The 16,829-nt window shown below is 40.7% G+C and overlaps 1 protein-coding gene across 3 annotated transcripts in view; it reads left to right on the top strand.

The window, feature by feature from the left end:
- The first annotated feature begins 230 nt into the window (after positions 1–230).
- The window catches only part of ADHFE1 (alcohol dehydrogenase iron containing 1), a 33,843-nt gene continuing 17,244 nt past the window's right edge, over positions 231–16,829 (top strand). For 2 of the 3 annotated variants that reach the window (XM_045007929.1, XR_006577483.1), the window contains exons 1-9: positions 231–324; positions 2,716–2,753; positions 6,656–6,699; positions 6,879–6,932; positions 9,588–9,742; positions 10,239–10,435; positions 11,787–11,864; positions 14,964–15,069; positions 16,209–16,361. In XM_045007929.1, the coding sequence (XP_044863864.1) occupies positions 269–324; positions 2,716–2,753; positions 6,656–6,699; positions 6,879–6,932; positions 9,588–9,742; positions 10,239–10,435; positions 11,787–11,864; positions 14,964–15,069; positions 16,209–16,361 (881 nt within the window). In that variant the 5' untranslated portion in view covers positions 231–268. Of the gene's footprint in view, positions 325–2,692; positions 2,754–6,655; positions 6,700–6,878; positions 6,933–9,587; positions 9,743–10,238; positions 10,436–11,786; positions 11,865–14,963; positions 15,070–16,208; positions 16,362–16,829 lie in introns of all 3 variants that reach the window. The other variant, XM_045007930.1, reaches the window with a different exon arrangement.

Genomic DNA, 16,829 nt, shown 5'->3' with positions numbered 1-16,829 from the left:
CAGTGATTAGCTCAAATGGACCAGGTAGCCAAAGGCGGGCGTTCAAAGCGATCCAGCTAGCCCGTGTCCCTGCAGCCGACTTTGTCATGTGGCGGCCAGATGCAGCAGGAGAAGCCCACAGAAAGGGGAGGGGAGAGAGTTCAGCAAATAACTTGCAGTCCCGCCCGCCCCCTCGCTCTCCCATGCATGTTGTGTGCAGCTGAGCTGCTGCCGCTCGCTTTCCCGGCAGGCCCTGCTGGTGCCCTGCCATCCCCCAGCAGCCGCCGCGATGGCAGGAGGACGGGAGAGAGTCGCTCACTTGCTAAGGCAGCTGCAGCGCGCAGCGTGAGTGTTTGTCTCTGGGCTTGCCACCGTCCCCTTCCCTGATCCCCTGGGCCTGCCGGGCTTGGGGGGAGGGAGGGAAGGAAGGAAGGGTACGTGACGTGAGACTGCTGATAAGTCAACTTTGGGAGCCTCTTTAGTAAGAGACAGAGAATGTTGTTGCAAGCAACACATTTCATAGATCTGCAAGCTCCACAGAGGCAGGACTGTGTGCAATTTAGAAACTTGTTCCTTTTGTAGTGTATTTTCTGGGAGCAGCGTGAATGTATAGGAGAAGATTCCCACCCCCACGTCCAGCAAACTGTCTGCCTCCTCTGTCCTGCCCTGGGAAATCACTACTCCTCAGCTGCCTTTTCTCTTTATGCCTATTGCAGTGAAGGGGCAGGAGCAGGTACCCTTGCTGCAGGAAAGGAAGAAAGTCTTTCACTGTGTGATGGTGCTCTCAATGGACTAGTCTTGCTGTTTAATCCAAATCTGCATCATATCTCTCATCCACCTCAAAACCTTGTGCTCAGGCCTTGCTGCTGGGATTAGCCTGTGCACTGCATGTGTCAAAGTAGCAAAATGCAGGGGTGTCATATGAAGGCTTTCAAACATGCTGTTACAAACTACTAATTCAAAATCACCTGAAAAAAGGCCAGGGTGAGCAAATCTAATCATACATCTGTCCATTCTGACTGCCTCTCAGTAGTTTAAACAAGTGTAGATTTGGGCCAAAGTACATAAGAATGGCCATACTAGGTCCATCTAGCCCAGTATCCTGTCTTCTGACAGTGGCCAATGCAGCTGCTTCAGAGGGAATGAACAGAACGGGTAATCAAATGATCCATGCCTTGTCGCCCATTCCCAGCTTCTGGCAAGCATAGGATAGGGACACACCATCCCTGCCCATTCTGGCTAATAGCCAGACTCCTCAGTGCAGATTATCCAACCTCTATGTACCACTGTCTGCATTTTTTTTAAGACCACGTATTTGATCTGGAGAAGGGCAAGCAACCCAATATTGGACATACTATGATTATTTTTCTTTTGTAAATGCAGTAGTAGTGAAATGGTAAGTGATAGCTGAAACCATATATTTCCCAGTTGTGTGCATCACAAAAACCATCACCTCTAATTGACACTGGCAGTGATGGTCTCAGTATAGTTGGCCACTCTTAAAACTGAGTGTAATCAAAATCAGTGTACTGTCTAATTAATCATTAGAGCACCTAGAGCTTTGGAAAGGTATCTTTTTATCATTTAAAATCTTCAGATAGGGGCAGGAGCGGCGCCAGGGTTTCTGGCGCCCTAGGCAGAATTCGGGGGGCAGCATTTTGTGCGCTCCCCACGGGGCACGCGGGAGCTTCCGGTTCCACTCCCATCACGCCGCCAAAGAAGGACCCTCCGCCGAAATGCCACAGGCGACAGCGGCAGCCATTGAGCTGCTCAATTGCCTGCCAGTTTTCCGCGGCACGTTGGCAGCAGGTCCTTCTTCAGCGGCGCGACGGGAGCGGAACCGGAAGCTCCTGTGCGCCCCATGGGGAGTGCACAAAATGCCACCCCCCGAATCCTGGCACCCTAGGCGACCGCCTAGGATTGCCTAATGGAAGCGCCGGCCCTGGATAGGGGATACCCTTCTTGTCCCCAGAACTAGCAGCAGTAACTTCCTCATCTTCTTTCACAGTACTCGGACCTAACTATGCCTTGTGGCTGCTGCACAGCAGCCCAACAGAAGTGCAGGGCTGCTCCGCACCCATCTCCTTAGGGCTCCATCAGTACAACACAAGGAGCTTTTGCTTAATGCAAATTTCATGCTACTATCATCACATCTTCCTCACCCTCCAGTGGAGTGATTCTTCTTCCCTGGGATCCTCACCCCTCTAGTAATCTGCCTATTTAGCCTCTTCTGTGGCCTCTATCACTATGTACTCTGAACACCTTGACTATATTAACTCCTCTTCACAGCACTCCTGTGAGGTAGGGAAGTGTTATCTCTACTTTAGGGATGTTCTCTGGTGTTTCCATAGGCACCTATTCTCTTAGTACAATTTAAGCAACAGATGGTTTGAGGAACTCATTTAAACTGCACCAAAATCAGACCTAAGCTGCACTCACTCACTCACTCATGCCCGTCACCCCAATCGGGGTATGGGCCGCCAACCACAGATCTCCAGAGTCTTCTATCCTGCACATTTAAATTAGGGTCTAACAATTCAGCATTTGTGTAATAAAGAAACATTGTTACCTATGTGGAACACTAGATGGCAGTCTCTGTTTGTGACAAATCTTGTGAGATATGGTGGCAAGATAAATTACTTACAAGACATGACAATTGCTCTTAGATGTAGACTTGTTAAAGTCCTTGCTTTCCTATTTCTTTTTTAAACAGATATTTCTTTTTCGTTTAATTAGATGCCAGTGTCCCGCTCATTCCCACACTTACTCTCAAGGTAAGATTATCCTTAATGTGTGTGTCCCAAATGATTCTGCATTTTCACTTTTTCAAATTCAGGCTTGCATTCAACAAAAGTTACAACAAAGGTAGGGCAACGTGATAATAAATATAGCATACTTAGAAAATGTATGTAATCGATACCAAAGACAAGTAAAAACCATTTTAATTAGGGCTGTCAAACAATTTTTTTCAAATCACAATTAACCATGAGATTAAAAATAGTTGCAATTAATCTCACTGTTAAACAATAATGAATGCCAATTTAAATGTATTATAACTATTTTGGATGTTTTTCTACACTTTCGAATATATTGATTTCAATTACAACACAGTATACAAAGTATACAGTGCTCACTTTATTTTTTTATTACAAATATTTGCACCGTAAAAAGGTAAACAAAAGAAATAGTATTTTTCAGTTCACCTCATACAAGTATAGTAATGCAATCTCTTTATTGTGACAGTGCAATTTACAAATGAAGAAATTTTTTTTTACATAACTCCACTAAAAAATAAAACAATATAAAACTTTAGAACCTACAAGTCGAAGCATGAAGAGGCATATGAATACTTAGCATATCTGGCATTTAAATACCTTGCAACGTTGGCTACAACCTAAGTTCTCTCTAAGCTGCACGGCCACGCAACAGGCTATCAAGGGCCATGCAAGCGGGATGAGGAGCCCCTTCCCTGGCCTGGCCTGGCCCAGCCCCACCGGAGCTGCCACAATCGGGGAGAGGCACCCTGGCCCCGAGCTGCTGCAGCGAGAGAAGGCTGGGGGGAGTCCTCTCTCCCTGCCACAGCCCCGAGGCAGCCTGCATCCCAAGCCCCTGGTCCCACTCCAAAGCCCACACCCCCAGCCAGAGCCATCACCCCCCACACTCTATCCCTCTGCCCTAACTCTGAGCCCCCTCCTGCACCCCTAACCCCTTATCCACTGTCCCTCCCCAGAGCCCGCACTCCCAGCCAGAGTCCTCACCACCACCACCATCTGAGCCCCCTCCCACACTCTGAACCCCTCGGCCCCACCCTTGCCATACATCACCTCCATTTTGGTGCACATATCAAAACTCATTTTGCATGTGGGCGTAAAAAATTAGAGGGAACACTGGCTACAACAGTACCTGTTCTCACTTTCAGGTGATCTTGTAAATAAGAAGAGGGCAGCATTATCGCCTGTAAATGTAAACAAACTTGTTTGACTGATTGGCTGAACAAGAAGTAGGACTGAGTGGACTTGTATGAGGTGAATTGAAGAATATTTGTATTCTGTGTTGTAATTGAAATCAATATATTTGAAAATGTAGAAAAACATCCAGAAATATTTATAGTAAATTTAAATTGGCATTCTATTATTGTTTAACAGCACGATTAAAACTGCAATTAATGACCTTTTTAATCTAGTTATTTTGGTTTGTGATAATCGCATGCATTAACTGATTAATTTACAGCTCTAATTTTAATATGAAATTGGATATTTTCCCCAATCATGTATAAAGGAACATTATAAACATTACAGATACAAAATAAATAAATAAATATATATATAATTTCACTTTTAATTCTATAAGTATTAAATCTGCTTTCATCATTTTTATATATGAAGAGTCCTTTCATAATCATTGAATACATCCTGTAAGTTTGTTTTTAAAATCTTGGAAATATGCCAAGAGACTGGAATAGACTTGTTTTATAAATAGAAATTAAAACTATAGCCTAAATTTTCATAAGTGGTTAGTGATTTTGAATGGGTCAATTTAGAGCTAGGGTCAAGGGTTAGGTAACTCAAGCTGGGTTCTCAAAAATTGAGCCATTCAAAGTCATTAGCCACTTATGAAAATTTGAACCTGCCTCTTTAACTCTTCATCTCCAGTGTTAGGCCTTGTTGATCTTGCAATCAGATTCAATTAGGGTGACCAGATGTCTCAATTTTATAGGAACAGTCCCAATTTTTGGGTCTTTTTCTTATATAGGCTCCTATTACCCCCTACTCCCTGTCCTTATTTTTCACATTTGCTGTCTGGTCACCCTAGTTTCAATAGAGCAGATCCTTGTGCCATGGAGTTTTACATGGAAAGTGCTTTCTCAGGTACACATAGTTGCAGGATTGGGGCTCTGGAAATTCGGATATAATGCGGTAAAGCAGCGCTCCGGGGGGCGGGACTGCGCACTCCAGTGGATCAAAGCAAGTTCGATATAACGCGGGTTCATCTATAACGGGTTAGATTTTTTTGGCTCCTGAGGACAGCGTTATATTGGGGTAGTGGTGTATTTAACACTTATACAATTCACTTCAGTCAGAGATCTCCAAGAGCTTTACAAAGATGCATAGGCATTACCATCACCATTTTGCAGATGGGGAAACTGAAGCACCAAGAGGGTAAATTTATTTGCCCAACGTCACACAGCAAGAAAATGGGAGAGCTGGAAGTAGATCTGAGGTCTCCTGACTAACTGTTTGGTGCCCTATTGAGTTAATTCAAGACAGGTCTGAGTGAAGATGAAGTTTACATGATGTAGGAATCCCACCTGTATACTCTACAGTCTACAGCAAAAATTGATGATACAGAGTAGCAAGGCTATTATCAGTTCTATAGATCTCTAAAAAGTGGGGAATGACTTAATAGCAACTTCTGTCTGAAAAATGTCTGTTTCATGCCAGTGTTCTGCAGAAGCAATACAGTTTTTATGGCACGATAAAGTCCTTAACGAAAGTTAAGCTGTACCAAAGAATACAAGAGCAGAACTTCTATTTTACCATCAAAAGGAAATGGATGTAAGGGGCTTGTCCTCGTCCTCAGACTGACAAATTAATTACTGAAACAGCAACAGACTCCAACACTAGGAAAGGTCAAACGTGTACAGCCTGGCAAGGGGCAGTAATGGACCAACTGATTGTAGCAGGCCTGAGCTTGAATAGAGCGCACATAAAGGGATCCTAATGTTTGTGTTGTTCCTGTGGATCAGCACTCTAATGCAACACAAAGCACTTGTAGGCTCATTATCATGGCTTCATTCATTGGATCTGAATCCAAATAGTAAGTTTCCACTTCATATACCATACATATGGAATGACTTGATCTTTTGCTGGGAGGGCAGAATATTTTATCTTGTTTTGGTTTTTGTCTCTCTGATACTCTCTTTATTCAATTTTGTGGCAAACTTGTGAGTATGCCGATCTTTCCATAGCTTGTACGAGAAAGATTTGGCAATGGGGAGATGAGATGACTGAAAGTGTAGGATTTCCATACTAGTTCAGAGCAAGGGGCCATTGTAAATCCTGACACCAATCTTTCTTCAGTTTCTTGTGTACAAATAGTGCCTTTTACCCAAATATGTGTTGTGTTATATGTAATGAATATTGCCCTGGAGGCCAATGTATACCTATCTCCTAGATCTGGATATAACACACATGTCATGGAATCTAAGTGCTGTGCAAATATTGGAGTCTGTATTATCATTTGAAATCAATCTTTCATCTTTTGAGATTCTTAGCAAATATTTTAGCTATAAATACATGCAAAATTGCTGATAATTTATTCAGAGCATGTAAGAACAAAGAACTAACTTCTTTTTAAAATTCCACTCTTATTCAATTATGTCAACGTATATCAAACTAGCCCGTCAATGGGACTACTTATGGATAGGTTTGCAGGATCAGTAGTGGTCTGAGCCAGTGTTCAGCATGAGTAAAGGTTGGAAAAATCAGACCCAAAACAAGGAAATCCCAAACAAAACGGAGATATAAAAGTCAAACAAGGAGCAATATGTAAACACATTTTTTAAAAATCACATTTTAAAGCCAGGGAGTTCCTTAGCTGAAACTGTAAATAGTAATGAAGATTTGTTTTACATATCAAATTTCCTGCTAATGCTATTATTTAATTTCCATTCCAGCTCCTGAACATGCTGCTTTGAGGAGAACAGACTATGCTTTTGAGGTAGATTTAATAAATATGTATATTTCCATTTAGAGAGAAGATTTGGTATGTTATATGCAGTGTGGCCTTTTAAGAAAGATATTTCAATTATTAAAATGGTGTATTCACAATTGAAGCATTTGGATTGAGTTCCGTGTAGTTATATTTCTAAAACAACTATTCTTTAATTATTTTTGTAGATGGCTGTGTCAAATATCAGATATGGAGAAGGTGTTACTAAAGAAGTAGGCATGGTAAGCTCTTATCTGGTACATCTTTCACCTATGAAATGTTACTTTCCAATGAAATGATGATACTTGCCAGCAACTGACATTAATTTTAGCTGATTACAGAAATGTTTGTATTGTACATCAAATTTAAAAGACTTAAGACTAAATATCCTGTATATGGAACTGAAAATATACTTTTTTGTAACAAATAGTTATAATATGAGTTACACATATGCAACTCAATATCAATTCAACTCAACTCAATTACACAATATGTAGTAGTAAATACAAGTGTGGTGGTATCATTAATTATTATTTGTCTTGCCATAGCGCCTAGATAATAGTATTGAAACTTTCATTCTTAACCCATATACTCTGTTGTTCTTAATGATTAAAAAGAAAAAAAAAAAACTTTTTTGGGCTGAAAATTCCCAGTCTTCAGCCTAAGTGAAATTTTGGAAACCTTTTAAAAACAATAAATAGGAGATTTAAAAATATTTCTCAGCTTTCCAGACCAAGAGAAAAATACATTTTTAATATAAAAAAATGTAGCACATGTATTTCTCTGATTAGGTGTTTATGAAGCTATTTGAATATACAATGCACATGTGAAAAAGGAACCTAAAGGGAAAGACGGTGAGACCATACTAAACACTGCATACTAAGTGTGTATACCCTCTAGTGTGTGGAGTTCCTGCTCAGGGTAAGCCTGCTGAATACACTTCCCCTACAACAATTCTCTTGAACTTTTCAGTTTGTCACCTGCAGAAGATTTTATATAATCTTGAAGTTAATGGTGTGTCAAACTCAAATAATAAGAGATGTATAAACACATTCTAGATGGGATATATTACGGGAATTGGTATCAGTTGCACTTGCCAGGGGTAGGGGAAACAGGCCACTAGAGTACTGCCAGTGACAGAAAAAGCCATATTCACCTGTTAGCACAGTACATAGCCCTGCCTTTCCTTTTAGATTCAGAGCAAAATTTCCATTTGCCCCTAGATTAGATTCCTTAACATTAAGAATTATTTAATAAAGATTAGGGCTCTGTTGTGCTAGATGTAGTATATACTTGTAGTGAGAGACATTCCTTGCTCCAAAAAGTTTACAATCTAATAGAGAAGACAGACACAGTGGAGGAAAAAGGAAGTGTTATCAAGCCGTATTATAGATGGAAAAACCAAGGCTTAGATATAATGGGCCTGATTGTTTGTTGCCCATTTGCAATATTGTAAAATGGTTGTAAAATACCATCAAATCAGAATAGTAGCATTTTACATCAACTTTGCACATTGTCAGGCAATTGAATTGACTTGTCCAGTGTCACACAGGAAGTCTCAACGAGAGATGGAGAATTAACTCGGATCTCCTGAATCCCAGCTCAGCCTTAACGTCAAGACCTCAGTCACTTAAGACCTAAGCCACTGCTCATGGAAGTGATGGGAGAGTTTCCATTAACTTTATTGGGCATTGATTGGGGCCCTTAATTTTTGTTCACCTTGAGCTCTGATCCTGTGCCACTGAAGTCAGGGCTTTCCCCCCACCTTGCTATCAATGGTGTAGGATGAGTCCAGTGTCATGATTAACTTCTTGTGTTTTGCACCGTCTTTGTTATCAGGTTCTGCAGTTATTACCCCTTCTTGGCACTTATGCATTGCCAGTTTTAATTTCAATGTAAACACTGTAAATGAAATTGTTTTGTACATAGCAAGAATAAGTTAAATATAGCTGCTGTCATTGGACAATAGTATTGAGGACTGACTACTGTACCATGATCAGTAAAAACTTCAGAATTTATGTAGATGATAGAATTCTATAGCAGTAATTATTGTAGTGAAGGCTGAGCTGGTATTCTATCTTCACATTCTTTCCAATCACTTATTTTAAAAAAAATTGCATACAGTGAGCTATATTTTATCAATGCAGTGTTAAATTTTTCAGATTTTAATTTTGTAGAATTAAGGAAAGTCAAGTGTTAGTCTTCATAGCAACCTTAACTTGGCCCCCTTGCAGGTATGTGTTGTAATAGGATCTTCAAATACATGATCACACAGTGCTGAGCAATGTGACACACTTCTTCACTAATGCTGCAATGCAAAGTTACTGCCATATAGGAGACCTAGCTTCAATTCATAGACCCAGATGAACTGGTCCACTTTGTTCACATTATGTCAGAAAAATTAGCTTTTACAGTTAGGCACATACTCTGCTTAATCTGGGCTTTAGGTACTTGGTTTATAGGCATTCTTTGAAAATCTAGGCTAGATCAATTCTCTGGTGTTGCCCTCTTAGACCTCCTGGGCTGTGTAAATAAATGTAATTGTAAAATACTGATTGAAATCGAAGATGATTTTTTTTTCTATAAACTTGACTAGCACCTATGTGGCTTTGGCTTGCTGGCTATTCATTCATGGGGGCAGCTACTAGTGTACTTCCGTTATCTTGCATGTGTCCTCAATTCTATGTGCTTGAGTTATGTTTTAAACTACATCTTTTTCTATAACCGTATATGCATGTGTGAAACATTTTATTTTACTGTATAGCTGTTATATACATTTGTGATGAAAGACCTTATTACAAATTTAGTATTTTGTATCAAATAATTCAGTTTAATTGGATTGGGGTTTAAATAATGCAGTTCTAGATTTCAGACTTTATTTTTAATTGATATTGTAGGACCTGCAGAATCTGGGTGCTAGAAAAGTTTGTGTGATGACAGATAAGAACCTCTGCCAGCTCCCTCCAGTAAAAGCAGTATTGAATTCCTTGACAAAAAATAGAATCACTTTTCAAATGTATGATGATGTCCGAGTGGAGCCAACGGATCAGAGGTACTGTTGTTGGTTTTTTTATATGTTTCTGTAAGCTTCTATTCTCAAAGTATCTATTTAGGTTCTTATACATATCACTGTAGTATCTTTTGGTGCATCAGTATTGCAAAAAAGAACCCCCAGCAGTGAGTCTCAGAGCCCAGGTCAACTGACAGAAGCTCAGGGGGCTCACGCTGCAGGGTTAAAAATAGCAGTGTAGACACTCAGGCTGGAGCCTGGGCTGTGAAACCTGGGGAGAAGGGAGGGTCTCGGAGCCTGGGCTCCAGCCTGAACTCAAATGTCTACTTTCACTGCTAGTTTTAGCCCCATAGCATGAGCCTGAGTCAGTTCACTTGGGCTCTGAAACTTGCTGCTGCAGCGTTTTTGGGGTTTTTTTGCAGTGTAGACGTACCCATAATGCCTCTGATGTGTCAATGACATGTACATTGAGCTTAACAGTGTTTGCAGAAGTTTGTAAATTGCATGATTAGTGACAAAATCTTCTCTTCCTTTTAAGTTTCATAGATGCCATCACATTTGCTAAAAAGGGGGAGTTTGATGCCTATGTTGCTGTGGGCGGTGGTTCTGTAATAGACACTTGTAAAGCTGCCAACCTGTATTCATCCAGTCCTGAATCGGATTTCTTAGATTACGTCAATGCTCCCATTGGAAAAGGAAAGTCTGTTACTGTGCCTCTCAAGCCATTCATTGCAGGTAAAGAAGCAGAAGTGTGGTGTGTTTTTTGTTTTTTTTTCTTCCTTCAAGGTTCTGTGTAAGGTCTTCCTCTTGAAGTAAGTTTACCTTTGACCATTTAACCCTACCCTTGGGCCTGCTTCTGCTCCAGTTGAATTCAATTGAAGTTTTGCCATTGATTTAAATGGGAATGGGATCATCTTCTTCACCAGCTGCTCGTCTTTGAGTTAGTTATTTTACTCCTTTCGGGGGGTCAGAGGATAAAATGACTGCTTCTGTCTGATCCATTGGAACCAGTTAATAGATCTAGGTCTGGTATACAATACCAAACCAAAGTACATCGTGATGGGAGGAATATAAAATACTCTGATCTGTACCGCCCACTAGTAACTATATAATCCTTATGCTATAAGGAATGCATTTTATTGCTTATGTAATTGGACAGTGTTTTCTTTCCGTTTTTGATCACGGTGTGTTTTAAGGGTTCAGTATATCAGCATTTTATTAGCATTGACCTACCTAGTCCCAAATACGATAATTGGTGATACGTTTATCTAACCAGTTCATTACCTATTACATTCTGGTTTTAGGGCTTGATCCAAAACCCATTGAAGTGATGGAAAAACTCTTGTTGACTTTAATGGGCTTGAATCATCTCTTAGTAATTGACACATTTCTTTGTTCATACCACTTTTATTATCTTCCATTTCAAACAGCCCTCCCTTTCTTTCACACTTATTAAACCATGTGCAATTGATCCCACGAGGTGGACGATTAACAAAGAATGGTGATTAGTAAAGTTTAAAAGCTGCTTAAATATACAAACCGAGGCACATTAAGCCCAAATCATCATTGTTCCAGCTTCCAAATGTAAGAGAGCTGCTTTTATTAACAAAATGTTCATTTGCTTCCACCAGGGATGAATACAACCTGGTTTAAGGTTGGATGCACAGCAGTAGAAGTTAATTGTAATTTAAAGGGTCCATAGCATCCCTTGTCTTGCTATGCCTTTGTACAGCACATAGCACTATGGGGCCACAAAACTCTTTATGGCTTTTGGATGCTACCACAATACAAATATGTAATAATCCTGGACTGCGCCTATGCTAGAAAAGCCATTTCTAAAGTTGATAAAAATGCTGTGCTACTCTTTATATAACATTGTGCTTTGTTTTATGCTAAGTTTAAACTTAAAATACTATCTTCTTTGAGTGCACGTTCCTACTCCTGGGATGCTCCCATTGTGCTATCAGTTGCGCTGTCAGCATATCCAAAGAGCGTGACTGTGCAGAGTCCATTTCCAAAAACTCTGGTGACAGGTGAGTAACGTTTTTTTGTTGCATTATTACAATTGTTTGTTCTTCTTTTTAAGTTCCCACAACAGCTGGAACTGGAAGTGAAACCACTGGCATTGCCATTTTTGATTACAAAGAACTAAAAGTAAAAACTGGTAAGACTTTGTCTGTTACTTATCTAGACTCTTTTCCAAACTTGCATCATTTTCCTCTGCTATAAGATAAAGAAACACCTTCTGTAATGTCAGCTGTCTCATGTCACTGTATTCAACAGCTACAGACAAATCTCAGCAGATTAAAGCTTTCTCTCTTGAATGAAATTTTAAAGGATGTTAGCAATGAAATGCATATTGTCATAGGACAGTTAGTTAAGGGTTAAGGTCTCTTTTACCTGTAAAGGGTTAACAAGCAGTAACCTGATGAACACCTAACCAGAGGACCAATCAAGGGACAAGATAATTTCAAATCTCTGGGGAGGGAAGGCTTTGTCTGTGTCCTTTGTTTGATTTGCCGTTCTCTCTTTGGATTTAAGAGAGGCCAGACATATTCTTCAAGTTCTCCAAGGTTTCCTGAAGTATTTTCTTCTGTTCAGTTTAGTGAGTATTAGAAGGCGGTTTAGTCTTATAATTGATTTCTACATTTGCACTTGTGTGTTTGCTGAAGAAATATCTTTATTTCTGTTTGCTGTTACTTTGATTATTCTGAGAAAGGAGCGGGGGGAAGTCTCTCCAGGTTTATAGCTAGACCCTGTATATTTTCCATCTTGGTGATACAGAGAGAGTGTACTTTTTTCTTTCTTTAATAAAATCTTTTCTTTTTAGAACTTGATTGATTTCTTCCCTTGTTTGGATTTTCAGGGGAAGGGGAGGGGGGAAAAGTGAATCCCTCTTTGTTTTGATTCAAGGAGTTTGAATCTGTATTGGTCTCTCCTAACGGCTAGGGGAGGGGGGAAGAAGGTGGAGGGGAATGGTTTATTCTCCTTTGTGTTGAGATTCAAGGAGTTTGGATCTATGTTCCCAGGGAAAGTTTTGGGGGAACAGGGAGTGTGCCAGACACTAAAAACTTGGCTGGTGGCAGCGTTTACCAGATCTAAACTAGGATTTTAGTTTAGAGGAGTCCATGCAGGTCCCCATCTTGTGAATGCTAAAGTTCAAAGTAGGGAATAAACCATTGACACATATATAATACAGCAGCTCATGATTTGAAGGCATAATGGGAAAGTAAAATCTTTGGTGGAATATGTTAAGTGCACAGGAAAATTCTGCTTATGTTTGGGTTCAGCCATCTGTTCCTTATTTCCTTTTTTTTGGTCTTCCTGTTTTTAAGACCCCTAGTTCTTTGTTGTATAGTTGGGTCCAAATGTTTGTTTTCCTGACTTCTCGGGACCTCATGCCTGCAGTGCAGCAAAAGAAAGTGACGCTATCTTCCTTTGACCTTTTCATCCCTAGAAAATAGGATTCAGGCTAAAATGTCATCTTTAAACTTTATAGCTAGTCTGAGATTTTGCTGTGGTCTTTTAACATTGGGTGGCTTTAATGTACCATGTATGTTGCAATAGAGAAGATTAAGGAGTTTTAACTCAGATTAGTTGTGATTTCAGTCAGTCTAAAGCATGTAAGTATTATTATTAGCATGTCTAAAGAGCCATCACGAAAGTATCAAGACACAGATACCAAATGCAGCAAAACATCAATTCATTCTAGAAAATGAACCAAATTTTCCTTCTGCTTGTCTGATGGCTGCTTACTTGTGAGCAATTAGGTTAAAAAGCAGTGTGGCTTGGGCCATTCCACAATCACTTTGACAATGGAGCTGCTGGGGCATTATGGAGGGTTTCCAGCTGAGGCAAAGGGTTGCCCTGGGGAATTCACTCCAGGCAAGGGTCACCACTCACGCAGGCTCCATGCTGCAGGAAACATTCTAGTCTCCAGTATAGCAGACCCCTTAAGCTCATAGAAAAACTACAAGTTTCCAGTTGATAACCATCCTGTGCCCTCGGATTTTTATTTGTGCATGCAAAGTCAGCTGGATTGCGGGGGCTAGTAACCCTGACCAAAGCCAATAAATGAGACAAATCAGAAATAAAGGCAAAGTTCCCACATTAGCTGGGGATAGTAAAGGGGTTCTAATAAGTAGATTGTCAAAGACTGGGATGTAGGCGGTCAGTTCTAGTGGTTAGAGCAGCGGTGGTGGTCAGGACTAGTGGTTGAAGCCTGAGTTGGGAGCAAGGGGTTGGAGCTGAAAACAGTCAGGAGTCAGGCCACGGGTCAGAGTCAATAGTTGGGGGTGGGGGCTCAGAAGCAGGGATCTGGAAAGTCAGGAGGGCAGGAACAAGGCAGGGATCAGGATTCAAGTGAGAGGGCAGGGTCCAATGTAGAAGTCAGCCAGGGATTCACTTAGTTGCTCATACAACATCTTAGGCCTCTGTCTGGATTAAATAGTGAGTTTGAGCCAATCACAGAGGACAGATGTCTCCTCCAATCAGGAGCTTTGTGGGTAGTGTCTCTGGTGAGCTGGAGTCCACCAGCCCACATTCCTTGCTGGTAGCAGTGAGCTGCTGGGTGTTGGCTGCAGACCTGGGTTCGAGATCTGCAATCCTTGTACAGGTGTGCAGAAACGATTGGTAAATCAGCATCTGAATTATTTTCCACCAAGTCTGACTTCTTTGTGTGGAAGGAATCAATTTCTGTTTCTGCTGGTTGACAGTCTCCTCCTTCTCCTATGCTAGGATGGAAAATATGGATCACTGTAGGGCTGAGTGGATAATTCAATTTCTGTGTCCATTCAGTCTTTGTATCTTCACCCTTCTGCTGAGTCGGCCAGTGAGGGTGCACTTTTTGGGGATGTAGAAACCTGGAACAAGATGAAGAGCATAAGCTCATTTCACTTTAGGGTCTTCATCAGCCAGCATTTAGTAGCGCCCTTCAGCAACCGACCTTCCTAAGATGGATTTGAATAGTTGATTTAGAGGTGAAAAACCTGTCCCATTACCTGTGTAATTCAGACCCCAGAAAGATTGTCTTTAAGACTGATAAAGTGAATATTTTTCAGAATCTTGGTCAGTTTTCTCAACAGAATTTAGATGCATATGCATTTCAGGCTCTCTCTTTCCTTCTTTTATTATTAATGGCAATCACTTGTCCTGAGACTTTAACTTTTCTTTTACAATTTGAGGATTAAGACTCTCTCTTCTGTGCTGTTTATTGACAACAATCCTTTTTATTAACACTCTTTTATAATTCACATGTTTTTAGGCATTGCTTCTAGAGCCATTAAGCCCACATTGGGTATGATTGATCCTTTGCATACAATCCATATGCCAGAGCGAGTAGTGGCCAACAGTGGCTTTGATGTGCTTTGGTAAGTAGTCTATGTGGGGTGCTGGATTTGCGGGGAGGAGTCATTTTAACTTAGAAAAACAAATACGGTACTTTAGAGGGAGAAAAAGACCATTTTCCCTAACATGTCCGTTTTCAGTCTGTCTCAGTCCCACCTTCCTGTTTCTTCAGTGCACCATTCCCCTCGGTCCTTCTCACCCTTTGAAACAAATCCAAGTGCCTCAACTCAGTTGTATAAGATGAAATGTACATTGGATGCATGGACCAAAATACCAACTATCAGAAGTGTGAATTGTTGAGGCCAGTTTTGAAGGTTTAAATGCTTTGCTGGAGCACAGGCAACACATGGCAAACCTAATTTAGGCTGTCTGACAGTCATCTGCTTCTCATGAGCAGAGACTAGAATAGCAGGGACTTTAGAGGTCAGGACTGAAGCACATTGACAAAGCTTTCTGTGGAAGTCTGTGAGGTGCTGAGCGCTGCAGACAAGGTCTCAATCTCCCTCAACTCACAAGACTGGGCCAGTTTGCATTATATCTGCTCCAAACCAGTGCTTTTATTATGTTGCTTAGCACAAAAATCCTTCAAAGTTTTGAAAGATACATTGGAACAATCATAGATTAAGTATTTTAACTGCAGAAGATATGCAGAAGATTGGATTCATTGATATGGCTGCTTGTTTATGCAGACACACCTTAAGGAAATAGCATGTTAAAATAGGATGACAAATGTATTGAAAGTTATATTTGTCGTATTTCTCAAACTATTAGCTGACTATAGTGTCTGGAAAAATTCATTATTTTTAATGGAGTTTAGTTATTTATTTTTTTAAGCTCTAAATGGTTTGTCTTTAAATGCTTTTTGATTGGTTAAAATGTAAATAATGCTTACGTTTCATGACTGCCATACCTAGGAGACTTGTCCATCCAGTATTCTTGACTATCATACTCCCAGTTTTTTAAGGTCAGCCTTTAAAAGAAGGTAATGATAGTCCTGAAGTCCTTAAATCTCGCCTCTCCTGTAAGAAGGGAATGCCCCTTTTGCAGGAGCTCAATGTTGTTCCATGGAACTGAGCTTGTAAAATGCCAAATCCCTTGCAGGACAGATTGTGTATAGGAGAAAAATGGAACCTTTCCGTTTTCAAGTATTTCTTCCTTTTAGCCACGCACTGGAAGCGTACACTGCTCTTCCTTACAAGATGCGCAGCCCCTGCCCTTCAAATCCAATCAACCGGCCTGCTTACCAAGGCAGCAACCCTATCAGTGATGTCTGGGCTGTCCACGCACTACGCATTGTGGCAAAGTATTTGAAAAGGTAATGTATGCCTAGCAACCTTTCATCTTGATGATAGGTTTGATCCTGAACACCTGCCAGGAAGAATGCTGGTGAGGACCTGAGTGCTAGACTGTGAGGGTACGTCTACACAGCAAAGAAAAACCCATGGCTGGCTTGTGCCAGCTGACTTGGGATTTTGGGGTACAGGGCTATGTATGAGGATTTAGTTGAGAATCCCTGAGGTATGGTCATGAGTTGCACAGCTAAATCCTAGAGCAATGGTACCTCTTAATATTCACCTTTCCATAACAACCTTAGGCAGGACACACAAGTACTGCTCTCATCTGTCTCTATGACTTTCAATATAGTGAAAGGACATTTATACAAAATACTATGCAGGTACATCAAGTAAACGTTCACCTGTGAGATGTTAAAATGATATGTTTGTTTGAAAGTAGCTCATTTAGGGTACAGCCCAAATGGAGAGGCTTTTGTTGACTTCAGTGG

Source organism: Mauremys mutica, chromosome 2, assembly GCF_020497125.1.
Source record: "Mauremys mutica isolate MM-2020 ecotype Southern chromosome 2, ASM2049712v1, whole genome shotgun sequence".
NCBI classification, from domain to species: Eukaryota; Metazoa; Chordata; order Testudines; family Geoemydidae; genus Mauremys; species Mauremys mutica.
This window is presented reverse-complemented; position numbering and strand designations above follow the sequence as displayed.